We start from the raw sequence: 27,745 nt of genomic DNA, 5'->3' as shown, positions 1-27,745 counted from the left end.
TTATTATTATTATTATTATCCAGAAGATAAACCCCTATTCTTAAGGAACAAGCCTACAGGGGCCACTGTAATTTCATATTTAGTACCGAAGCCCTTCGGTAATTTGATTAAGTGAAAAAAAAATATCTATCCTGTTCCCCATCAAAATTTTACAACGGCAGGTAAACTAATCTCTAAGATTTCATTAAAAAAAAACAACCACCTGTCAATTGTTTTTGACTTAAAAAGACAACCAACCTGCCACAAATCCACTTTACCTCCTGCCATTAAATTTTCCACTTAAGATAGAAATCCCAAGACAAGCAATTAATCCCCGATATCTCTCTCTCTCTCTCTCTCTCTCTCTCTCTCTCTCTCTCTCTCTCTTTCTCTGTCTTTTCAGTAATTTCAGTTTTTCAGCTTTTGTTTTTTTTTTCCCGTTTTTAGCTGATTAATTTACTGTGAAAATCAGAATATCTCTCTCTCTCTCTCTCTCTCTCTCTCTCGTAATTTCAGTTTTTCGGCTTTTCCTTTTTTTCCCGTTTAGCTGATTATTTACTGTGAAAATCAGAATCTCTCTCTCTCTCTTTCTCTCTCTCTAACCTTCAATTTCCTCCCACCCCCAGACGACTTGTTTTTCACTCCCCTAATGTGGCAATGGATTACCTGGCGGACCGCTAAAAACCGCAGAAGACTCCTCTTCTTCATTACTGTCACAAATACTGCAATTACCGATCTCCCAAGAGTCCGCAATAACTGAAACTCTTAAAACGGGAATCAGACGGCGGGGGAAATCTTTACACGTTATTAATTACTCCTAGATAACGCGAGTAATGCCGTCAGATTGCTTCTTCCTTCCTCCTCAGGACAGAACGGGAGATTGGGGGAAACGCGTAGTAATAATAATAATAATAATAATAATAATAATAATAATAATAATAATAATAATAATAATAATAATAATAGTAATAATAATTATAAATAATAATAATAATGATAATAATAATAATAATAATTATAAATAATAATCATAATAATAATATATACTAATAATATTAATAATAATAATAATAGTAACAATAATTATAAATAATAATAATAATAATAATAATAATAATAATAATAATAATAATAATAATAATAATAATAATAACAACAACTAGAGTCTCTGGGATCATTTCAACTGGGTTTGATTGTCGGGTGAAATAAATCTCGCTGCTGCTGCGAAGTCAACTTGGGCTCGTCTCATGATGATGGATCTATCAACTTCAACCGGAGGTTTACGTAAGCCTTGGGGAAATACATACGAAAGGCGAGGTGATTAAGAGCTATAATTCTCTTCGAAAAATATATATCAATAATAAAAGTCTCCGCTGTACACTTTCATTAAGTAAAGTGAAGGGGAAGCAAAGGGATAAATGTTTTTTTGTTTTCTTTTTAGAAACAGACTTCATTTCTCTCTTGGCTTAGCAGTTTGCAAAAGCATGCCATGTCATGTCATGTCAGGTCAGGTCAGGAAGCTCATAAAATGAGATTTCCACTGTAGACTTTCATTACGGAAAGCGAGGGGAAAGTGAAGAGTCAAATATTTTTTGCTTCTCAGAAACAGACTTCTTTATCCCTTTAGTTCAGCCGTGCCCAAAAGCATGTCACGTCGGGTCAGGTCAGGTCAAGTCAGAAAGCTCATAAAATATTTCCAAAGTACACTTTCACAAATGAAAGTTGGGGGAAAGCCAAGTACTAAAAATGCTTTTCTTTCTCCGAAACAGACTTCGTTTTCTCTCTTTAGTTTCAGCCGTGCCCAAAAGCATGTCAGGTCAGGTCAAGGTGAGGTCAGGAAGCTCACGAAAAATATTGCCACTGTGACTTTCATTAAGGTAAGCGAGGGGAAAGCTATGTGCTAAATGTTTTTTTCTCTCACAAAAACACTTAGCTTTCTCTCTTCAGTTCAATCGTGCCAAAAGGCATGTCATGTCAGGTCAAGTCAGGTCACGAAGTTTAAATGTCATAACTTGAAAAAAAGTGCTATAAATATTTTTCCTCTCTCAAAAAGAGATTTCTTTTCCTCCCTATAGTGCAGCCGAGCCCAAAAGCATGTCATGTCAGGTCAGGTCAGGTTAGGAAGCCCATGTACCAACAAATCCGACTCCCTCCAACCCGGCCCCGAACAGACTGACTGAGCGAGACTTGACCCGCTCTTTCCCCTTGACCACTAAATTATTCAAGGTCGGGAGAGCCTGCCACTTGTATCGCCCCCAAACCGGAGAACCTCGTTAACAAGTATCCCTGACGTTCTCGCGCGTCACCACCAGGATCACCACCACTACCACTATCATCACCACTCTCTCTCTCTCTCTCTCTCTCTCGCCATCCTTTCACAAGCGCACAAGATATTGCTCTCATTCTTGACATTTCATACTGAGGAGAGTTCCGGAGATATCTTGCGGTTTGCACAACATTTGACCTCCTCTAGAGAGAGAGAGAGAGAGAGAGAGAGAGAGAGAGAGAGAGAGAGAGAGAGAGAGAGAGAGAACCCCCTTAAAACGAATACACGTATCTAATATCTACGATTAATTAACTGTATGCAATATAAGTCATCTCGTACCATCCGCATTCCCGCGGTGCCGTCAGCACCTTTCCCAAAAAACCCCGGCCTCTTTCTACTTCTTCCTTTTTTCCTTTCTCTCTTCTTCTTCTTCTTCTTCCCTCTTTCGGCGTTCCGTCGCCTCTGGTGCGAAGGACCATCGCTCTAACTCTGATGCATCCTGCAAACAAGGTTCAGGAAGGGAGGAGGAGGAGGAGGAGGAGGAGGAGGAGGAGGAGGAGGAGGAGGAAGACAATTTCTCACCGTTCGGACGACTTAACTTCTCGCCATCCAATTCAAGAGGTTGTCACGAGCTGATTCAAACTTAACACGCATTTACAGGCATCAAGAGCGGAGGACGGAGAGGAGGAGGAGGGAGGAGGAGGAGGAGGAGGAGGAAAGAGAATTGGAGGAGGTTCACGATAGGAGATACAGGATGGAAGTGAAACACCGAGAGTAAAAGGAAATGAACTTGGGTACACGATACTCGTTTCTTTATCAGGGGGCACTTCTTTTAAATTCCTTTTCTATGCATTGTAATCACAAACACCCACGAATATAATGTGTGTGTGTGCGTGTGTGTGTGTGTGTGTGAGAGAGAGAGAGAGAGAGAGAGAGAGAGAGAGAGAGAGAGAGAGAGAGAGAGAGAGATTCTACTAATATAAGCAAAGCACGAATCCACAACGCCAAAATTAAGATGCAAAACAATGGCACAAGATATAACATAAAATACGAGAGAGAGAGAGAGAGAGAGAGAGAGAGAGAGAGAGAGAGAGAGAGAGAGAGAGAGAGAGAGAGAGAGAGAGAGAGAGAAATTCATGTATATTTAACGTAAAAAACTAATAGATGTTTGTATGCATAATCATATATTTTCCCCTCAGATAAAAGAAAAAAAAACTCAACGGTTTCACATTTAAGCAAACATACGACTATAAACAAACGCACAAACCCATACACAGATGCACACAAACACTCAGACACACAAGCACACACAGACACAAACACACAAACACAAACCATGCAAAACCAACGCTAGTATATTGAAGAGTTAATTACGATACGATGCAAAACAACAGCTTCAGGGTAAAATTTCGTGGAACCCCTTCCTTCTTCCCCTTGACCCTTTTTCCCTTTGATCCTCCCTGCCCTTTGACCCTTCTTCTCTGCCCTCTTCCCTTTGGCGAATAAAGTGGGCAAATGAAGGAAAAATAAAATCTATTTATGACGAAAATTACGAGAGAGAGAATGAGAGATATTAGGGCAATCGAAAGACTGCGAGGGTAACTCGTTAGAGAGAGAGAGAGAGAGAGAGAGAGAGAGAGAGAGAGAGAGAGAGAGAGAGAGAGAGAGATTGCAGTTGCTGAATTCTGCTGAAAACCACTGTCACGACAGATCTGTGAATAAGAGATATTCCAACAATCGACAAACTGCGAAGACATTTGGTTAGGTAAAGAGAGAGAGAGAGAGAGAGAGAGAGAGAGAGAGAGAGAGAGAGAGAGAGAGAGAGAGAGAAGAATCCTCTCTTCGTTAAAAATGGCACTTTAGGAACTTTTATACAACCCTGAGAGAGGGGAGAAAGACTGAGTCAGCAAATGAATAAGGAATGCCAGAGAGAGAGAGAGAGAGAGAGAACAATAAGTGCAGACGCGTGCGCGCGCGAGCACAGGAAGGGAAGCAAAGGAGCCAAGAGAGAGTTATTGTTCGCCCCTGAGTGAGCCTTCACAAAAGTAGTTAACAAAATTAGAAGCACTTCTTCGCAACGGCAGAAGAAAAAAAAAAGCAGCAGGGGAAAAATCAGCAAGAGCACGAGCAGGAGGAGCCATCGCACTCTCAGATTTAAGGCTGCTTTTAAAATATCACTACTTTGTAAAAATCACTGCTTTTAAAATATCACTACTTTTTAAAAATCACTGCTTTTAAAATATCTTTGCTTTTAAAATAACTCTGATTCTGAAATATCACTGCTACTAAAATATCCCTGCTTTTAAAATATTATTGGTTTTACAATACCTCTGCTTTTAAAATATATCTACTTTTAAATACCACTGTTTTTAAAATATCTGCTTTTAAAATGTCTCCCCATCTGGGACTGAGGGAAAGTTTTTGGCAACCGTTAAAAAAATGGGAATATAAATAAAAGAAAAACATAATTAACAAGTATATAAATTAGGAGAATAAGCAAAAATTAAAGGTTTAATACAACGTTAACTAAAAAATGATCAAGGAAATCAATTAGAAGAAATATACATACAAAACAAAGTTTATGAATATATTCCTGTTGTGTCGTGCATATAGTTTGTACGGGCCAAAAGAAATGTGTTCTTCACTTAACAGCAAGAATTACAGTTCACAACACTCCGTAGGGAAACATTACATTACCAAGTTCAAGCGACGGTGCAGTGCATTGCTATCCAAATACTACGCTCCTTGCATTTCAATACATTTTTATCTGTTTGTTAATTTATTCATTTTTTACTAATTTATTAATTTTTTTAAGTGAGTGGGATCTCTTCTTTCTCTATTTCCCTTTATCTTCTCTTCTTCCTAATGAACACCATATTCTTTGGAAGCTTAAATTTCACGTCAATAGCCCCTATGGAGATTGTTCCATATGAATAGGTTTATTTTGAATAATAATAATAATAATAATAATAATAATAATAATAATAATAATAATAATAATACACGAATTTCAGCGGTTATGCTTAAACAATAACGTTAAAAGAAGAAGAAGAAGAAGAAGAAAGAATAACATCTCCATACTTCCCCTTTATGCCTTCTACCTTCTAAAGCATTCTAAAACTCCCGATTAAATGTTTGATTTGGATGCAATTATAGCAACCACAATTCTCCACATTTTTCGGACACGCTTGTCACTACAAAGTCTTACATCCAAACGAAAGAACACGAAGTAATTCTGACGTCCGTAACAGGATTCGAACCCGCGTCCAGAGTGCAAATTCCTGAGATGATTGCCCCAGTTTTTATTGCCATGGTTAGGTTAGGTTAGATTACCTTCATTGTAATCTGGGTGAGGGAAACACAATGAGATTATTTTCAAGAAAATTCTATGGTTAGTTTTTGAGATATGGCGTCCCGCTTTTTTCAAGGAAAGGTCCCGATACTCGGTTACATTTCGGGAAAATGCGTCCGGAGTATCAGAACGAGGTCACGTTGGCGACCTGACCGCGAAATCGGAACGAGAGAGGTGGCGATTACAGTTCGCCATATGCACCAAAATTATATCATTATTAGGAAGAGTCCCCCCTATATCCTGTCATAAACACAGGAGGGTTCGATTACAGAATGAACTGGTTGTTTACTTGGCCGGATTTTAAGCGCTATGTCAACAAGGATGTTTGAAAAATTTGCCAAAATTGGAGTTCGTCATGGAGAGAGAGAGAGAGAGAGAGAGAGAGAGAGAGAGAGAGAGAGAGAGAGAGAGAGAGAGAGAGAATTTGTGAAACACCGACAATCATTTTGTTTTTACGCAATCAAGTACCTTTCTCACAACTTCCGTTTAACATTTCTGAATGTTTGAATGAGAGAGAGAGAGAGAGAGAGAGAGAGAGAGAGAGAGAGAGAGAGAGAGAGAGAATTGTTTTGTATTTACACAACCAATAACCTTTCTCACAACCTATTTCGTTAAAAAATTTCTGAATGTTTGGAGAGAGAGAGAGAGAGAGAGAGAGAGAGAGAGAGAGAGAGAGAGAGAGAGAGAGAGAGAGATTTTCGTCGACGGTCCGGTATCTAATTATATAAAGTCTGCCCGCCCGAACAGAGCGGAACAGCACACAAGTCCGTTCAAGTCCTCCGCCGACAAAGTCCGAGTCCCATACCTGGGGAGGGGGAGATCTCAAATATGCATGGGACATGGCCGCCATGCAATCACAATGAGCTCAACTTATTTCCAGACCCAGAAACACTATCCGGAGCATCGAATATGGAGGAGGTCGTGAAATATGGTGACGGGGGGGGGGGGGGTAAGGTAATGATGGGAAATATGATGACGTCAGCGCCGGGCAACAGGACTGAATAACATCCATGTTTGCATGCAATCAGCCTGTCGGTCAGTCAGCGCTCTAATTCTGAAGCTTTCATCTGAGACTTTAAAGTAAAGGATCAATCATCTTATTCCTTATTACGTGACGTTTGTTTATTTACACACAAACAAACATACAAACACACACCCTCCATATATATATATATATATATATATATATATATATATATATATATATATATATATATATATATATAAAGCTTGCGCCCGTGTATCCAATATTTAATAGAGCTAATTCTCAAGCTGAATATTGGTATTCCTACGGGCACCGAGTTTGGCTCAGATTTTGACAACCTATTTTTACAGCGCTCTAAATCCAATTTTATGCAGAGCGACGCTCGAACAAAGTATGTGCGTAAAAAAATTAGTTAAAAGCTTTAGTCACATTTACGATGTACTGCTTCTCAACAGAGATTGAAAAGTCTATGCACAAAAGAATTAGTGCTCGACAGAGAATATAATGCATATAGTAATGTTTCATTTTTGGAATTTGTTACAGAAGTATTAGATATAAAATGTCAACTTTCAAATTAGTTCCCCCTTTTTTTACGGGGATTTTTTTTTATGTCCCAGACTGTTTGGTTTAGTCGTGTTTATAGTATGGAATTTTAGTGTTTTCTTAATGAATGCAGAACAGAGATGAAACTACTGTTCAAACAAATATGCAAGAAGAATCTGATGAAAATTTTTTGTGATAAGCTATCAGGAGATTTGCTGGAAGATATATATATACAATAATGACTGTGTTACAGTCAAGTTAGGGTTGATAGAGTAAACCATTGTACTAGTTTGTTCTCTCTCTCTCTCTCTCTCTCTCTCTCTCTCTCTCTCTCTCTCTCTCTCTCTCTCTCTCTCTATATATATATATATATATATATATATATATATATATATATACATATATATAACCACATTAAATATAATGATCACGATCAAATTAAATTTAGCCCATCCCCTTATTTACGACAATACGAATGTTCTTAATACTGTCTCATCTATACTAATCTCCTTAATAGGGACACAAATCAGGAATACAAAGTACAAATTTAAGTCCAGATTAAGATGCTCTCTGTTCCACTCTATTATAATATCAGAATTTTTCTACATTCCTCTGTATTTCCTTAATGACAAGCGTGGCCTCCAGATTTGGGAAAGCAAAGAGAGGCTGGTTTGCCACGGTTACGACACAAACTCTGGTATGGCGAATATGGACTTGATCTGTCGAAATTCGTCCATAAACTCAAACCCTTTCGTGTTGTCTTTCTCCATCATCAGTCTATCCAAAAGGGTCCAGATGCTGCCCCGCAGATGTTCCCTGGCTTTGACAAAAATCCAAGTGTTTAATCACCTGTAATCTACTGAAAATCAGAGTGATTCACTTTTATTTTTAACCGTCACCATTGGAGAGAGGCCCTGGGTGAATCTCTCTCTCTCTCTCTCTCTCTCTCTCTCTCTCTCTCTCTCTCTCTCTCTCTCTCTCTCTCTCTCTCCTCGTTTCCCATTTTGCTTCTTTCTGTTTGCGTCTGTCGAATTTCGCACTGCTTGCAACAGTGCTGTACTGCAAGCAAAGCAAACTGCAATATATTTTTGTTTGTTTCACCTTCCCACTATTATTATTATTATTATTATTATTATTATTATTATTATTATTATTATTATTATTATTATTATTATTTATAAGATGAATCTAATTCAAATGGAACAAGCCCACCACAAGGGTCACTGACTTGAAATTCAAGCTTCCATAGAGTATGGCGTTGATCTGAAAGACATTAGAGAAGATAATAGGAAATGTAGAAAGAAGAGATCGGTTGTTAGAAAATAAAATATAAAAGATAAATTAATAGATCAATAAATAAATAGCTAAAAATATAAATAAATTGGTAAAATACAAGATGAATTCTTCTAGGGTAGTCATGCATTGCATTTCCGCTTGAACTTTTGAGACTCCATAGTCTTCCTCTTTTCACAAATGTGTGAATGAAGACACACATGCAGAGAGATAATAAACATGTGAAATTGGAAAAGAAAAAAAACAGGAAAGGAGCAAATAGTACACTAAGGAACCACGTGTAGGGTGGAGCAAATATAACAATAAATAGAACCGTTTGTATCGGAGAAGACTCTCTCTCTCTCTCGTCGAAAATAGCCAGCGTTCAATTTCCCATAATGACAATTGACACCCAGAACAGACAGTGGTAAATGTGCACAAATTGCAACAAACACGAATTCAATTAGTGCCCAGTTTTTTTTTTTTTTTTATACGAAGATAAAAAGTTTCGAAAATTGTCCCAATCATGGATCAGTTTTTTTTTTTGGTTTAAATAAAAGAGGGCGCTCTTTTTAAAACGCTGATCTTTACTTCTTCGTTTTTGTTTTTTCTCTTCGGTGACCAAAGAGAGAATATATACGTGGAGAGAGAGAGAGAGAGAGAGAGAGAGAGAGAGAGAGAGAGAGAGAGAGAGAGAGAGAGAGAGAGAGATCAAGTGCTCTCAAAGTATTCCTAGGTTGAAATAAATGTCGCCTTTTTTTTTTCTTTTAGACCAGAAGGTTGTTACCTCTTAATTTCAAACCCGCCCTCCCCTCCCTACCTAACCTCCCCCTCTCCCCTTCCCCTACATCCTCACCCCCGGAAAACACACCCCCATCCAGGTGTACACTTGGCAGGGCGTACTAAATTGTGTTGTGTCCTGCGAAAGCCCTCAGTACTTTTTTGGCCGCCTTCCCAAAGGCCCTCTCATCTCCTCCCTCCTGACGAAGGGGGGGAGGGGCATGGTTTGTGGGGGCTCTTGGCCCTTCGTTAACGTCCACCAGCTCATTCCATCGCAACTTTACGCCTTTTCTTTAAAACCTAAAAACAATGTCATATAACGCCCCAGCCATTTCTAACCCCCTTTATACGTAAGAGAGGGGTAGGAGAAAAAAAAACAGCTCTAAATAAACGTAAAGGAAAATAAATGACGGTGCCTGTGGCAGTGTGCAAACAATACAGGACGCGAACAGACGGATACACACACACACACACAAACACAAAAAGACACTCACACACGCACACAACGTACAAAAATCTTAAAACCGGAATACCGCACCTTGACGAAAATAGTTGGAGAGAGAGAGAGAGAGAGAGAGAGAGAGAGAGAGAGAGAGAGAGAGAGAGAGAGAGAGAGAGACTAAAACATTTTTGGGCCGAACCTTCCAACTACCTGGCATTAGTAGAGGAATAAAAGTGGCTCCACAGGCAAAAAAAAAAAAAAAAAAAAAAAAAAATCCGGGTTTAGTTAAAACTAGTTTTCCCAGAGAAGGAAAAAGGAATCGATTTTTGCATTTGCTGAGGGATATTGGACCCTATAAATCAAGAGTTTAAAAAAATGAAAGACTAATTTGTACATGCTTCTTAATCATAAGGTAGAGCAAACGAGATTCAATTGCAAATGCATTTTAAAACCAACAAAATAAAAGATAATTAGAAAACAAAAAATAACAGGACAGGGTCAACATCAAGAACGAAAATGTGAATATAAGGCCAGAATATAAGGCCAGGACTCCATACTAACAAAAAACAAGTCAGCAAAAACTGAAGATAAAGGTGCAAATGCAATACAAAAATTCATACTGAAAATAAAAAGTTAGAGAAAAATTTAAGATTAAAATGCAAATGCATTGCAAAACCAGCAAAACAAAAGATGCCAATTAGAAAAAAAAAAAAATAACACAATAGGGTTGCTATCAAGAACGGAAAAGTAAACACAGGTCCAAGACTCCAAACGTCTTCCCCCAATTCTTTTTCAACGGACCAGCTTCGAACAAAAATCCCATTTGACTGTTATATTCCCCTTCATATGCCTTGGGAAAACATACACACATGCACACATGCACGCAAGCACACGTCATCGAATCGAACAACTTTTCTACCTTTTCTTTACCCTTAAAAAAATAATAAAAAAAAATTCATATTCCAGCCAACATCCATCCACGTAAACCCTTGACAGAACCACTGTGTACGTCCCTCCCCCCCTCCCTCTCTCTCTCTCTCTCTCTCTCTCTCTCTCTCTCTCTCTCCCCGGGGGGAACAAAACTATCCACCAAATTGTTTCTGGTCCACTTAAGCTTCTGCGAGACGACATCCGCTCAAACTTGCAAGTTGAGAGAGAGAGAGAGAGAGAGAGAGAGAGAGAGAGAGAGAGAGAGAGAGAGATCCCAGCCATTCAATCCTGCAACTTGCAAATACGACTAGAACAACTTCTTGTAGGGCGTGAATCCGGTCTGCCCAAACTCACTTAGCCTCCCCAGCCCTCTCACTCTCTCTTTCTCCCCAACCCCCTCCTCCCCACCCTTCCCCCCTACACGAATCATCACCTACGGGGGAGCCCTATCATTTGAACAAAGTTCTATTTCGACAGAACTTGAAGACATATTCACTGTGAACGAATACTGGCTAATTATAAAAGTAAATAAATCCTACAGATAGCAAGCGACCGAACCGCGAGAGAGAGAGAGAGAGAGAGAGAGAGAGAGAGAGAGAGAGAGAGAGAGAGAGAGAGAGAGAGAGAGCATCACACAATTAAACCGTGCCAACAATCTTGGTCGAAGATGTAAAAATCACCTCATTCTCACACTATGGTTTACCATGAATTAAACGACAATGTAAGATAATGAATTCTATAATGATGAAGAGCACAATCAAAGGTAGCGTAAGTTGATATGATGAATTAAATACATTATAAATCAATTAGCATTGTAGTGAAGATGAGAACAACCATATGTGATGAAAACCACACGACCTCCAGTCTTAAAATTTCAAGCATTAATTTTAATATAAATCTACACACTTGTGAAAATAAGGATTTCATTATGAAACTGGTCCCCCAAATGTGTGCCTCTATGCGCATGCGTGAGAGACAGAATGGGAGCAAAATCTACGTGACATCAAATGGGCTTAAAAACATAAAAGAAGAAGAAAGTCTGTGTATAAAAAAAACAATAAAAGACATTTAGACCACTTAAAAACGTCCACTTAAAAGCGTTTTTGAAACAGATGGACGGAGGGTAAAAACCTGCATCCCGAAAACGAAAAAAAACTTACAAAAAAAAAAAAAAAAAACTTAAAAATCTTTTTTCCGGAATATCAGCTTATGCTAAGATTAAAGCACAGCCAAGTCGCGACGACACTAACGAATGAGAAAATCCACAAATTAAGAGAATAATAATAAATAAAAATCCGCTTACAACTGTAATGCGCCGAGGACCACCACCATCATGAAACCGACGACTCAGATTTCCTTTGAAAAACGTCGCAGTTGCTCTCGAAAGAGAAGAAGAAGAAGAAGAAAAAGAAGAAGAAGAAGAAGAAGAAGTCAGGTGATTCTTGCATGAGAGAGAGAGAGAGAGAGAGAGAGAGAGAGAGAGAGAGAGAGAGAGAGAGAGAGAGAGAGAGAGAGGCTCGCAAAACAAAACCATTAATTCGAGCGCAGAGCGCAGATAGAACGGCCCCTAAATGACTATCTTAAGTACGAAAAAAAAAGAACAAAATAAAGCATTAATACCACTGTGTACGTCATCCCTTTAAGATTAGAATAATTGTAGAATTTAACTGCAAAATTCACAGAGCACAATAACAATAAAATTATCACTTTATTTTTTTTTCCTTTATTCAAACCAGTGTCGCCAAATAAAACACAACAAACACCCACCTGCGTAGCACAGCCCTGGAGGGTATTAAAAACACCGAATTATTTACAGCCGAATAGTTCGGGGGTAAAAAAAAATATATATCAAACAGAGGAGAGAGAGAGAGAGAGAGAGAGAGAGAGAGAGAGAGAGAGAGAGAGATTAAAAAGGATGCAGTTTGAGAATCGTTTAGCAAATGCCTTATTTTAAGAGAGAGAGAGAGAGAGAGAGAGAGAGAGAGAGAGAGAGAGAGAGAGAGAGAGAGAGAGAGAGAGAGAGAGAGAGAAATTCTATCCTAGATGAGGATGCAGTTTGAGAATTCGTTTAGCAAATGCCTTATTTTAAGAGAGAGAGAGAGAGAGAGAGAGAGAGAGAGAGAGAGAGAGAGAGAGAGAGAGAGAGAGAGAGAGAGATCCTAATTAAAATTCATGGAAGTCTCTCGCAATAATAAACAGAAACCGTAAAATCACATCAATACGACAAACTGCAGACACGGAATTGCACCTACCCGGGCACAAGGGTTTGTGTGAAGCAGATATAATTCACCGGACAGGATTTAAGAGAAAAAGGGATGTAATTCTTATTCCATTTTTTACATACAACGAAATGCTACTTATTAGAGTATTTCGTACGGCTGGTGAGATATATTTATACATTTGAAAACAATCCGTTTTCTTTTCAAGCCTGTCTCTCATAAGGACAGACTAATCTAAAATTATACGAGGCATTTCGACACCACTTCAGTAAAATTCAAAACAGAACAGAATTAAAGGAGATTTAAAATTCTATGTGGACTTTCGGAACATAGCAGTCGTTCAATAAAATATAATGTAAATAATATTACAGAATTAAAAAACAACACGGTTTACCGTTATCCGACTGCAAATATATCAACATAAGTAAAATAATAAAAATAAATTTACTTGATTTTTCAGAATACACATTCTTTCAACATTGCCCCTCCACAACATACTGCCTCACTCCCATTAAAACTCTTACAAACTCGTTCTGTCTTCAAGCAGCACTAGAAATCTGGAAGTTTGTCGAATAAAAAAAAAAAAAAAACTTATTTGAGAGAATTGGAGACACTTCTGATTGAAGACGGTACCTAAGAAAACGATATAATAATTGAAAGAGCAAATGTTTTGACAATAGGAATTTTCTTGATCTACAAACATAATGAGGAAAATGTTTTTAAATACAGATAACATTCTTAATGGACAACATAAAAAATATGTTTTCGTTAAAAATAAAATACTGCTTATTAAAACATACAAAAATGACCATTCTCACGAGCCAAAAAACCTTCCTGACTTAAAAACATATAAGAAAAACATTGCAATAACCGAAAACTTACGTTTTCCTTAGATAAAAACTACTTGTTAAAACAAACAAAACATGACAATTCTCACGAACCATAAAAATCTTCTTGATTTAAAAACATATAACCAAAAAATCTGCGACACCCAAAAAACTTTCTTGGCTAAAACCACACACCAGAGAGAAGGTTTTCAAGAACGGAGAACTCCCTCTGATCAGGAAGACATGCAAAAAAAAAAAAAAAAAAAAAAAAAAAAAAAAACAGTAACCCAAAAACCTTGCCAGCATGTTCTCTGAAACTAACTGTGTGATTTCTGGGAAATTTGCCCAATTACACTATTCGAGACTCTGAGAACAGATAAACAATGAAATAATTAGCCTTGCTTTCTGCTCAAGAACTTGGGAGAATGCGAATTCAGGAAAAAATGTTTTATAACTAATGTTTCTTCAGCTTCGTCACAGCAATGAGAGATAATTAAACTAAATGTTATAGAATATGGATCAGCAACAACAATGGACAGATTTCAGTCGCGTCTATACTTCCGACCAGATTCAATCATTAAACACCTTGAAAATGTGTAATAATTACAGTTAAGTACTGAGTATTTAATTTTATATTTTTATATATTTCCTCATTTTTTGTGGAAATCCTGCAATATTGATATTACTTGACTATGTGTATGTATGTATGTATGTATGTATGTATGTATGTATGTATGTATGTATGTATGTATATATATATATGTATATATATATATATATATATATATATATATATATATATATATATATATATATATATATATATATATATATATATATATATATATATATATATATATATATATATATATACATACATACACGTGTCTACGTGATAGTGTATGTGTGTAAATAAACAAACGTCACATAAATAAGGAACTACATCGGAATTAGACCACTGACTGACTGATTGCATGCAAGCATTGATGTTATTCAGTCCTGTTGCCCGGCGCTGACGTCATTACATTTCCCGTCATCATATTTCCCGTCATTATATTTCACGACCTCCTCCATATTCGATGCTCCGGATAGTGTTTCTGGGTCTAGAAATAAGTTGAGTTCATTGCGATTGCATGACGGCCATGTCCCATGCATATTTGAGGCGCCCCCCCCAACATCCCTCCCCCCTCCACATACTATCCAGGTAGGGAACTCGGACTTTGTCGGTAGAGGACTTCAACGAACTTGTATATTGGCCTGTTCGGACGGGCAGACTATGTATAATAATTAGATACCGGATCGTCGACGAAAATCTCTCTCTCTCCCACTGACATTCAGAAAGGTTTTGGCGGAATAAGTTGTGAGAAAGTTTACCGACTGTTTAAAATCAAAACGATTGCCGCTCTCTCTCTCTCTCTCGCACCCGTTTAGAAATATTTTAGCTGCATAATAATAAATACAGATATAAATTCAAAACAAAATCACAAGACAAAAAAGAAAGCCGCCGAAGAACTAATAATAATAATAATAATAATAATAATAATAATAATAATAATAATAATAATAATAATAAAATAAAAAAAAAAGCCCCCAAACTCCAGTAAGAAAAAACACCGAGCCCAATACAAATAAAACCATAAAAAACACACAAAAAACAAACACTTGGGAGAAAGGTAATATATATCGCAGGAGCATTTGCAAGTATAATCAGACGGAGGAAAGAAGTCTGGGGGGAGGTTCAGATGAAGATATACGACGGAGGAGATATTTAATCGCCGTAACTAACCAAAGAAATCACTGAGAGAGAGAGAGAGAGAGAGAGAGAGAGAGAGAGAGAGAGAGAGAGAGAGAGAGAGAGAGAGAGAGAATTTAATTGTTGTAACTATCCAACGAAATCAGCAGAAGAATCCTTCTGCTGGAGAGAGAGAGAGAGAGAGAGAGAGAGAGAGAGAGAGAGAGAGAGAGAGAGAGAGTATCCAATCGTTCAATCGTAACTACCCAAAGAAATCAGAGGGAGAATTCCTGAGCTGTAGGCTGTAGAGAGAGAGAGAGAGAGAGAGAGAGAGAGAGAGAGAGAGAGAGAGAGAGAGAGAGAGAGAGAGAGAGATTTATTTTTCCCGAAAAGGAAATCCTTCTGACACTACTGTATAAGAAGAGAGAGAAACTATAGTTGAGAGAATTTTTTTTTCACTACTGTATAGAGAGAGAGAAACTATAGAGAGAGAGAGAGAGAGAGAGAGAGAGAGAGAGAGAGAGAGAGAGAGAGAGAGAGAGAGAGCTATAGATTTTTCCCCCAGGGAAACCTTACGGCGCTAGGGCATGGGAAGCTACGGAGCCTATAGGTGATAGGGTGTTTTTTCCCCTAAGATAGGCTGAAATAGGAAAAATACACTCGCTATCACAGGTAATGGCTCCCCCGAGACGGAATCGACGCCCAGAGAGAGAGAGAGAGAGAGAGAGAGAGAGAGTCTTCCTACAAGCGATTCACAAGGCTATACACGAAATATGTATAGGCCTCCGCTGATTTCTTCAATTCTGTTTTTTTTTTATGTATCTACGTAAAATACTCTGCAGAAAGACCGAATAATAATAATAATAATAATAATAATAATAATAATAATAATAATAATAATAATAATAATAATAATAATAAAATGAAGTAAGGAAATTTTCTTCCTCTATAACTAGTGACAAAGGAAATATATAATTCAAATATGTTATTGAAAGTCACTATAAAAACTTATTATGCAAGATGCATAACCAACAAAAGTATCAGAATATGAGACACGAAAAATGAACCACCAAATAAGCTCTGAGCGAACTTATTTTGTTTCCCCTCAATTATAAACATATATACTTCTAATTGCTTTTAATTTTCAGAATATAAGTTTTATTTTATTATCTCGTTTTTTATATCCTAACGTAGACACGTAAAAGGACTTCAGTTCCTCCCATGTTTCTTGGCGCTCTCTCTCTCTCTCTCTCTCTCTCTCTCTCTCTCTCTCTCTCTCTCTCTCTCTCTCTCTCTCATAAAAAAAGGTCCTCACTGTGCACGGCGAAGTTATTTTTCCCCTTCTGCAAATACTAATTTGCTCTCTCTCTCCTCAAATCCTCCTCCTACCTTCATCCCATTTATCCCTGTCATCCTATATACGTACTGTAGTTCAATCTTTCCTCTTCCACATCCTCATCCTACTCCTCATCCTCCCGTCATCCTACTGCTACTCCTCATCCACATCCTCCTCCACATCCTCATCCTACTCCTCATCCACATCCTCATCCACAACCTCATCCTCCTCATTCTCATCCACATCCTCCTCATTCTCCTCCACATCCCATCCACTCCCATCATCCCCGTCATCCTACTGCTACTCCTCATCCACATCCTCCTCCACAACCTCATCCTACTCTACATCCTCATCCTACCCCTCCTCCTCATTCTCCTCCACATCCTCATCCTCCCCCTCCTCCTCATCCTACTCCATCCTTCGCCCAATCCCCGGCATTCTTCTTGAGGATCCTGCGAGCGTACCCAGCGTAATAGTAATGGTAATGTGGCGATGGTCCACGGGGGACGAGCTACAAGTCTCCAGATGGCATTATCCGATCCCATTCACCGCAAGGAAACAGAAAAAGAAAGGAAAGGAAAGAAAGATGGAAGAAGAAGAAAAGAAAAAAAGAAGGAAGGAAGGCAGGAAAAGATAGGGGGTAAGGAAAGAAAGAGGGGAAGGAAGGCAGGAAGAGGTAGGAGGTAAGGAAAGACAGAAGAAAGGGAAGCAGGAAAAGGGAGGAGGCGAGGAAAGAAATGAGGAAGATAGGAGGAAGGAAAGAAGGAAAGGAAGAAGGGATTACAGGAAAAAGCTGGTAGTGGGATAGCCAGAAAGGAGAAGGAAGAAACAGGCAGGAAGGAAGGAAAGAAAAAGGAAGAGAAGAGAGAAGAAAGGCAGGAAAAGTGAGGAAGTAAGAAAAGAAAGGAAGGAAGGAAGAAGAAAGATGGAAGAAAAGAAAGCAAGGAGAGAAAGAAGGAAGGGAAGACAGAAGGAGAAGAAAGAAGGAAATAAAGAAGAAAGAAGGAAAGAAAGAAAGAGGAAAAAGGAAAAATGGAAAGAAAGAAGGAAGACAAGAAGAATCAGGAAGCAAGAAAGGAACGAAAAGAGAGATGAGAAAAACTAATCTTCGGGCGCCAGGTTCTTGATTTCGGCAAAAACTGTCACTAGCGCATAAAATAAATGATTTTTTTTTTATATTGATAAATTCTCTTTATATATATATTCGCAAATTAAACATTTTCGCCACTACATTTCAACAGTAGATATTACAGGAATTTGTACCTGAAAAAATATAATGGTTTACGAAAATCAGCCAATGCAAACAGTACCATGTTTGATGATCATTCATTAGGCTAGCATGCACACGCACATGAGCGCACATACACATACATGCATACACACAAACATAGAAAGCCACAACAAACGTTTTCACTGTATCCTACGAAAAACGCTTCGGAAAATCGAGAGCGATGCAACGCATACCTTAACGCTGTATCATCATTTGTCTCGAAACAGTAACAAAAAAAAAAAGATAAAAAAGAATACTATTGCCATTTACTCCCTCATAAACTTCAATGAAATACATAGGCGCTAAAAAAATAAAAATAAAAAATCCTTAATCCCGTTACAAATAAAATCCTAATCCCGTTACCGACCAAAATAAAAAAAAAAATCCTAATCCGGTTACATGAACTGGGATGCAAATCTGAGAGCAGAATGTGTGACTGGTATACTAAACCGCTCTGCCAACATTCAAAACTTTGGTGGGCCGGGTGGAGTGGCCCACCTCACACACCTCCCCTTCCTCCTCCTCCCTCCTCTACTCCCACTCCACTCCCCAACGCAAACACAGATCCCCTCCCCTTCCCCCACCCCATAAAAATGAATGAAAAGGTCATAAAAACTATTTACATTTTCATGGGACGTTTTCATAAAACACCAGTTTTGAACACATCACGTGGTGTAAAGATGAGATTTTAATGAATTATTATGAACACGGCGGCGGCGGGTTCTCTCGTAAACGGCCTCGTGTCTTTACCGTTTCGTTAATTGAATGTGAATGGTGGCGAATTACGCTTGAATTCGGGGGAGGACAGGGGGAGGAGAGTGTAAAGGGAGAAGAGGGGTGGTGGTTGGTTAATTACTTGTCGGAGTATTATTACTGTAATGAACTACCAGGGCGTTATTACTGAGCTAGTATAATTAATAAACAGAAATAAAGCACGCGTTATTGAAGCTACATTCACGAAGAATAATGTAATAAATGTATGTATGTACGTATGTATGTATGTGTATATATAATATATGTATGTATGTGTGTGTGTGTGTATGTGTGTGTATATATATATATATATATATATATATATATATATATATATATATATATATATATATATATATATATATATTATATAGATTATTGAAGGTTGTAAGGGCCTAATACTGGTTTGCGAAAGCTGGCATAATATAACTGTAATAAATAAGCAACTAATGAAATCGCTACAGGACTACCCGTTTCCGACATGGATGAGATTGGACATTATCCGTTGCCTTTAAAAGTTACGTAAAAATATTTCATTTTTTCTGTAGTTAACTGTCACGAAAAGCAGATAGATAACTTAATGTTTATATTCAATTTTTTTTTCTAATGTCTTAAAAGCAAAACAAACATATGCCAATCCGCACTAAATAAAAAAAAAATATATAAAGGACAACAAAACAACGCCTAAAAACTCCATATGAGAAAAAAAAAACTGATTGATTAAACGATTTTGCGAATAAAACTGACATCGCATCTGTCAAAACCATCCTTTCCAAACATTGAAGATGGCGAAAACACAAAACTGATTGACTGAATGATTTTGTAAATACATCTGGCATCGCATATGTCAAAACCATCCATATCAATACCACCATAATTGTTTACATGTTCGCAAAATTAAAATCACATAAAATTATTTCCTTTACGAAAAAAATACAGACAAAAAATAGGAAAATTGTTTGTATACTCGCAAAAATAAAAACACGTAAAATTACTTCTTTACACGAAAAAAAAAAAAAAAACATAGCAAACTTGTTTAAATGCCGGTAAATATTGAAACACGTAAAACGACTTCGTACGAAAAAGAAAAAATATATATAAAAATTGTATATAGGCTCGGAAAAATAAAAACACGTCAAATTACTCTTCTGCAAGATAAAAAAAACACACACACAAATAGCAAAATTGTTTATATGCTCGCAAAAATAAAAACACGTCAAATTACTCCTTTATACAAAAAAAAAAAGCCTGACCGTAACCGATCGTCCTCCAGCGGACGGCGGACCCTTGGCACCACCAACGGAGGACAAAAAAAAAAAAAAAAAAAAAATTTCCCTAAAAACACAAAAAATAAAAATACTATTGACTTGCTCCAAGAAACTGTTTCTCCCATTGAGGCTGCTCACTCGCTCGAAATCACGGAAACGAAAGTCTTAATGGGGTCATGAATACCAGATGCAATTACATTCCTCATTAGGAACCCCCCTAACCGGCCCCCACTTCCAAATGCTGCTGCGATCCAGAGAGAGAGAGAGAGAGAGAGAGAGAGAGAGAGAGAGAGAGAGAGAGCGTTAACTTTCATTTTCGAAAAAGATTCAACTTTCAAATTCGTTCAGCAAACGTATTATTATAAGAGAGAGAGAGAGAGAGAGAGAGAGAGAGAGAGAGAGAGAGAGAGAGAGAGAGAGAGAGAGAGAGAGAGTTAATTTTCGTTCTCGAAAACATACAGCTTGAGAATTAGGCCTAGTTCTACAAACGTGTTACTTTGCGTGTGTGTGTGTGTGTGTGTGTGTGTGTGTGTGAGAGAGAGAGAGAGAGAGAGAGTTAACTTTTATTCTCGACAGAGCTACAGCATGAAAATTCGTTCAGCAAATATCTTATTTTCAAAGAGAGAGAGAGAAATAGAAGGCCATTCGTTATTTTAATAACGACACATTCTTCTCCACGTATCTCATTTCCCGTTATTCTCGTTAACCAAACTCCACATTATCAACAGTAACAACTACTTTTAAATTTAAATTAAAGCAGCAACAACTTTCAAAATAAAATCAAAAGCAGGAACCTTTAAATTTAAATCAGAGGCAGCAACAACTTTTAAATTAAAATAAAAAGTAACAACTGCTTTAAATTTAAATCAAAAGCAGCAACAATTCCCAAATTAAAATAAGAAGCAGCGACAACTTTTAAATTTAAATCAGAAACAGCAACAACTTTTAAATTAACTCAAAAGCAGCAACAACTTTTAAATTTAAATCAAAAGCACCAACAACATTTAAATCAAAATCAAAAGCACTAACATTTAAATTAAAATCAAAAGCAGCAACAACTTTTAATTATTATCAAAAGCAGCAACAACTTTTACACTTAAATCAGAAGCAGCAAAAAACTTTTACATTTAAATCAGAACCAGCAACAACTTTTACATTTAACTCAGAAGCAGTAACAACTTTTACATTTAAATCAGAAGCGGTAACAAGTTTTACATTTAAATCAGAAGCGGAAACAAGCTTTACATTGAAATCAAAAGCAGAAACAACTTTGAAATTTACATCTGAAGCAGCAACAACTTTTAAATTTAAATCAAAAGCGGCAACAACTTCTGAATTAAAATCAAGAGCAGCAACAACTTCTGAAATACTTCTGAGACCTCCCTCAAATTCTCCTGCCCGATCCATTTTCTGTGGCACGGTCACTTTTTCTGTTATATTGTTTCTTTTCTAGTGAAACTAGCCTAGATGCTTCTAGGAACTGAGGGAGACTATTGCTTAATAGTGAATATTTGTGGCGTGGCTTTCATGTTATTACTGCAACAGAGGTTCAGTGATGTATTGTGTATTTCATAAAAAGTCGATTTAATCTCTTCAAGCCTATGAAATATTGTAAATGTATTGGTTGCAATGACAACACATCAATACACACACACGCACACACACACACACACACACACACATATATATATATATATATATATATATATATATATATATATATATATATATATATATAATATGCATCTATTAAAATCCTTTAAATCCTTGGACATCTACAGTATAACCACTTCATCCTACGTATCCACCAAAAAAGAACGTTCTCTCTCTCTCTCTCTGTGTGTGTGTGTGTGTGTGTGTGTATGTGTGCATAAAGTAGTCTCCAACTGTCGTCGTATCTCTCCCAAACACTCCAGCTCTGAAAAGGCTTTCCTTCTACTCGTCCCTACTAAAGACCACCACCGCCACCGTCAGCATACGAGTCCCTGTTCGGGCTACTGCTCCTGCCACTGGTTTTGCTCCTGCTACTTAGCCCCACATTCCCCCCACCTCCCATCATCATCCCCAAGCCCCCTTCCAGTAAAAGATGACGTCTTCCAGACGTCGTCCACTTGATGACTTCTTTCCTACCTGGACTACAAACGTTTAAAACGTCATTTTAATAAAGTCTCTCTTTCACTCTCTCTCTCTCTCTCCCTTCTAATGCTAATGTCATCCTCCTTTTTCGATTCTGGTGAAGAAGAAAAGAATATAGAAGTGGAGTACAACGAGAGAGAGAGAGAGAGAGAGAGAGAGAGAGAGAGAGAGAGAGAGAGAGAGAGAGAGAGAGAGAGAGAGAGAGAGAGAGAGAGACTGCTAGTGTCGTCAGACGAGGAACTCTTCCAGCATCCTCCTTCTTCCCCTTTTCCTCTCCCATCTCATTTCTCTCCTCCCCCCACCCCCGACCCCCGAACAGAAAGGGCAAAGTGAGGGGTACAAACAGAGGGGAGGTAGGTGTGGGTATTTGTGGGGGAGGTGGGAGGGGGAAGGGGAGGGGGTTCACTTACTGCGCCTAATTAGTGAGGTGAATAGTCAAGTCAGTTACAACTAAGGCAGGCTTGCATTGTGTCCTTGTTTGGGCAAACCTTCATTATGAAAAGAGCCCAGGGTAAAAAATGGGATCTTCTCTCTCTCTCTCTCTCTCTCTCTGCGCAGACGTCTTTCTTTTCTTTATTCTAGGAGAACAGTATTTAATGAGCAAACATATTTACCTCGACGAGGGCGCCATCAACATGACCCTCTGAATAACCGTAGCTTCAGAGGTCAACATCCGATCATGGAGCTCTGATCTCTCTCTCTCTCTCTCTCTCTCTCTCTCTCTCTCTCTCTCTCTCTCTCTCTCTCTCTCTTCTGCTAAGGCACGAAAGTATTTCTTGGAACCCATTGAATTAAGTCTAAAAGCGACACGAGAGAGAGAGAGAGAGAGAGAGAGAGAGAGAGAGAGAGAGAGAGACCGGGAATGAAGCCTTTTTTTTTCTTTACTACTAGATACTTATTTCTACAAAAAAACCCGACAAGTTGATATCCCTTGCATAAAATTCTCTCTCTCTCTCTCTCTCTCCTAACTAGAGGAAAAACGAAACCGAAAAGAAACTTTGTTTCCTGCAAGTCTCTCTCTCTCTCTCTCTCTCTCTCTCTCTCTCTCTCTCTCTCTACTACACACACACAAACACAAACACACCGGCATCCCATTGAATTGCTAACGACACCATCTATATTCTTTTGTGTGTGCGTGCGCGTTTCCTCCTTCTCTCTCTCTCTCTCTCTCTCTCTCTCTCTCTCTCTCTCTCTCTCTCTCCTGGAAGGAAAAATATCGGTAAACAAGAGGAGCAAACCCGGTGGAGAGGCGTAAGTCAAAAGATTCGGAATATTAAATGTTGGGTTGGCAAACTTTAACTTCATGGCGTTCGAACGCCTGCCTGGTGGCTTCTGCTTCTTCATGAATTATTTGGGGGAGATACATCTTAAAGAGGAGAAGAAGAAGAAGAGGAGGGTTCCTCGTTGTGTTTAACCTGGTGGTGGTACAGAGGAGGGACCACCGAGGCGGGCATTAATGCCGAAAACATAGCACCAGTTTCACAAGAGGGCGTTTGGATGATGACAGAGAAGCCATAATGAATGAAAAAGGAACATAGAGGATAGCAGAGAAGCCCACATTGTAGACAGGTTTAATATGAAGAACTGAACAAATTGCTTGATCCGTGAGATCGTGATTTTCTATAACTGCAAAAAAAAAAAAAAAAAAAAAAATCTGCTTCAGGTTCCCCAAGAAAGTGTTTGGACTTCTTTCAATAAAGGTATAATTAACGAAAATGGAAATACAGAAGATGGAGGAGGGTTCCACATTCTAGATGTGATTAGTATGAAGAACTGAACAAAACAGTTGACCCTTGAGTTCATGATCTTCTATAATCGTACACAGCTGGATTTAGGCAACCTAGCTGATCACCATTCATTCCCCATATAAAAGAACAAAAAAAAATTATAATGATGATAATAATAATAATTACCTCTCATAAGCGAAGCAAAAAAATAACGCCTGAAGTGTGCCATAAAAACCCGACCAAAAATAACGCAATGAACTGTCATTTAATAAAAAAAAAATAACTATAATTACTTTCACCGACTGTGTCATAAACACGAGGCAAAAATAACGTTATTAAAAAGGGCGCCCAAAAATAGCCTGATAACAAACTGATCACAAAGAACGAAAAATTATTAATTATGAGTTTTAATCTTCTAATAATAGTTGTTCGAAAAAACCACACTTTGAGGAGGAAAGAGTCTGGAAAAAACCTCAGGGGACTAATTAATAGCTTGATTAAGTTTTTCTGCCATCAGGTGATTTTATCCAATAAAAAAACTCTGCCTATTAACACACACAGGAAATTTATTACCTCAGAGCTACATGAGACTACAGACACCTCAAGACTAAATAAAACTTACTTACAGATTCTACATTTTTCAAAGTTCTACTATAATTTGAAAAAAAAGGACTTAGAATCCTAATTTTAAATAAGGACTTTGAATCCTAATAAAAAGGACTCAGAATCCTAATTTCAAAAAAAAAGAATTTTTAATCCTAGTCAGAAAAGGACACAGAATCCTAATCAAAAAAAGGACTTAGATTCCTAATTAATAATAGGACTTAGAATCTTAATTCAATAAAGGACTTGGAATCCTAATTTAAAAAACAGGACTTAAGACTACTACTACTACTACTACTACTACTACTACTACTACTACTACTACTACTACTAATAATAATAATAATAATAATAATAATAATAAAATGACCTAGAATCTTCTACTACAATTAAAAAAGGAACTTGGAATCCTACATCGGAAAAATCCAATAACAAAACGAGGAGTTTCATTAGCATGCAATAGCACCTGTTATGAGAGTCTCTCTCTCTCTCTCTCTCTCTCTCTCTCTCTCTCTCTCTCTCTCTCTCTCTCTCTCTTAAAACTAATGGATAGGAACTTGTGGGTCACACGATAAATAAAATAAACGTCGCCTGCATCAAATTCTGCAGACACTTTAACAGTCCTAGTGGCGTAAAGAGATTAGATGAACCACTGGGACGAGGAAAGCCATTAAGAAGAATAAGAGTATTAAAGAGGAAAGAGGGATGAGGGGGGGGGGAGTCGGTGAAGAATGCCTACAACATCCGTCTCTCTCTCTCTCTCTCTCTCTCTCTCTCTCTCTCTCTCTCTCTCCTTAGAGAAAAAACAGATGGGAGAAAGTAGGCTGGTAGTTTTCAAATATGAGAAATGAGTATATGTGAGAGAGAGAGAGAGAGAGAGAGAGAGAGAGAGAGAGAGAGAGAGAGAGAGAGAGAGAGAGAGATTTACAAATGTTTTGCAAAACTACACGAACCCTTATTATATGCTGGTAAGTATAGACAAAATGAGAGAGAGAGAGAGAGAGAGGGGGGGGAATTCATTAGATTGCTGTACTGCCAAGGCAAAGCACACCCAAGGGAGAAACGGCGTACCACCTCAGTGAGTTACCTGCCTGTAGGTCTCAGGAAAAAAAAAGCAATTAAAAAACAAATAATACATAGCTTTATAGATAATAACGGTAAATTCAAGCTTAATAATCAAGACGTTAATTAAACAAGAGAAAAACATTTATTCATCAAAATTTATAAGTACATCAGAATTTTAAACACCCCAAATGACAATGATAACTTACAATCTTGCGAAGTTTTAAAGGGACTGTTGACTATTAAAAAAAAAAAAATCCAAATTTCCACCCCTCCCCCAACAAACATCTGACTCTTCTGCGATTTCAATCAGACAAGGTGGAACACTGAGGGAGGGGGAGGGGGAGGGGGAGAGGGAAGATGGTGCGGGTGGGGTTGGAGAAGGGGAAAAGGAGGGGAGTCTTAGGACGAGATATTTAAGAGATCCTGGATCCCGCGGGCCTAAGGAAAACTCCGATTGGGAAAGCGGAGGAGGAGGAGGAGGAGGAGGAGGAGGAGGAGGAGGAGGAGGAGGAGGAGGAGGAGGAGGAGGAGGAGGAGGAGGAAGTAAGTGAGTCTGGAAGGGGAGGAGGGGAGGAGGAGGAGGAGGAGGAGGAGGAGGAGGAGGAGGAGGAGGAGGGAGACAAACTCAATTTAATCTTAATGAGATGCCATCTTGAGGTCGTCACGAAAACTGTGGTTTTTCCGTAATGGCGGTGTTTTGCTCCCAACCCCATCTAAATCCCACTATACTAAACCACCACTACCTCCCTCCTGCCTGCCTCCCTCCCTCCATCTCTCTCTTTCCCGAGTCACATTTCCTGAGAAGGGGGGGGGAGGAGGGGGAAAGACTCCGGGAAATCGTCTTAAGACTCATTCCGATTTGGGTTATGGACGAAATGATATAAAGGAAGTGACGAAGGCGTCGAATATAGATAACGAAAGGGACGGTGATTTTTCCCCAATTATCGCTAGACTTCGTTTCTTATTTATTTTATTCCTTTTCTATCGCTGCTTTCTCGTTCCTCGTTACTAGTTACTCTGTTCCCTGTGGAGGTGAATGACCTATTCCACATGCTGTTTTTAGCCTTCTGATATTGAATGTTCTCCAATTTGAACATTCTTCAGTATTTAATGCCTCATTACTGAAAATAAAAGCCCATAAAAGAGTACTTAGCATCTTTACATTTCCATATGTTACATGTATTGTAAGCATAAACATATATAAATATATATATATATATATATATATATATATATATATATATATATATATATATATATATATATATATCGTGTTAGCCATACCAAAACGACATGTTTTGCCTCAGAGAGAGAGAGAGAGAGAGAGAGAGAGAGAGAGAGAGAGAGAGAGAGAAAGTAATGCGGTATAAATAACTCTACGGTGTCCGCCAACCACGTTTCAACACTAAGTTGATAACAATAACGGTATTACATGACACAGTATTTCGATTTTTCAACCCATTTTTGATACGCTGACAAGAACGGTTAGGAATTAGACCAAATGCATAAAAGTTATAATTATATAAAGGAATATGTATATATAAGTAAGTACACAGTGTATATATATACAAACTATACATATGTATGTTTTAGACATATATCAGATCGCATATGCATGTTAACATACATAGATGCATGCGCACATATATAAATATAATTTATATTTGGTCAACAAATGAAAAACTACCCCTGGTATTTACATTAAAGTTTAAACAAGAAAACTTGGGAGAAAGCATATCTGCACTCAAGCACATATATTACCACTCAGCTAGGGATGCACAGGGACAAGCATGTGAACACTTTAACCTAATATCACGGGAACCTTTTATCAAATCCGCTTTGCTCTCTCCCCTCCTCCCCCCCCATCCCACTTCCCCTCCCTCCCTCCACCCTTTCAGCAAGTGAAAAACTGGGCAAGAGCAAAAAAAAAAAGAAAAAAGAAATTGTATGGAAGCAAAAGACAAAAAAAAAAAAAAAAAAAAAAACTGCAACATGAAACGAAAGAAATTGAACCCTATGTGGATATTCAAGGCCTGATTCACCTAGTAGCGGAAAACCGAATATACCCTATTTTTTCGCAACCCCTTTCCCAACCCTTTTTTTTTTCCTTTTCCCTCAGGGAGAACTAGGGGAGGAGAGGGGATATTGAGAGAGGGAGAGAGAGAGAGAGAGAGAGAGGGAGGAGGGAGGGAGGGAGATTGGGAGGGAAATGGGGGGGAAACTTGCTGTATACCAAAGGAGAGGAAAGAGGTAGGGGCCT

General features: G+C 38.1%; 2 protein-coding genes across 35 annotated transcripts in view; one reads left to right on the top strand and one right to left on the bottom strand.

Moving 5' to 3' along the window:
• Window positions 1–17,136, top strand: part of LOC136850478 (forkhead box protein L2-like) — a 167,001-nt gene extending 149,865 nt beyond the window's left edge. Inside the window, exon 3 of the mRNA XM_067124051.1 lies at window positions 16,759–17,136. Coding sequence (XP_066980152.1) covers window positions 16,759–17,136 — 378 coding nt within the window. The remainder of the gene's footprint in view (window positions 1–16,758) is intronic.
• mub (poly(rC)-binding protein mub) overlaps window positions 1–27,745 on the bottom strand; it is an 835,667-nt gene that overhangs the window by 411,850 nt on the left and 396,072 nt on the right. The window lies entirely within an intron of this gene.

This window comes from Macrobrachium rosenbergii, chromosome 22, assembly GCF_040412425.1.
Source record: "Macrobrachium rosenbergii isolate ZJJX-2024 chromosome 22, ASM4041242v1, whole genome shotgun sequence".
NCBI classification, from domain to species: domain Eukaryota; kingdom Metazoa; phylum Arthropoda; class Malacostraca; order Decapoda; family Palaemonidae; genus Macrobrachium; species Macrobrachium rosenbergii.
Note: the sequence above shows the minus strand (reverse complement) of the source record. Positions and strands in the feature narration are given on the sequence as shown.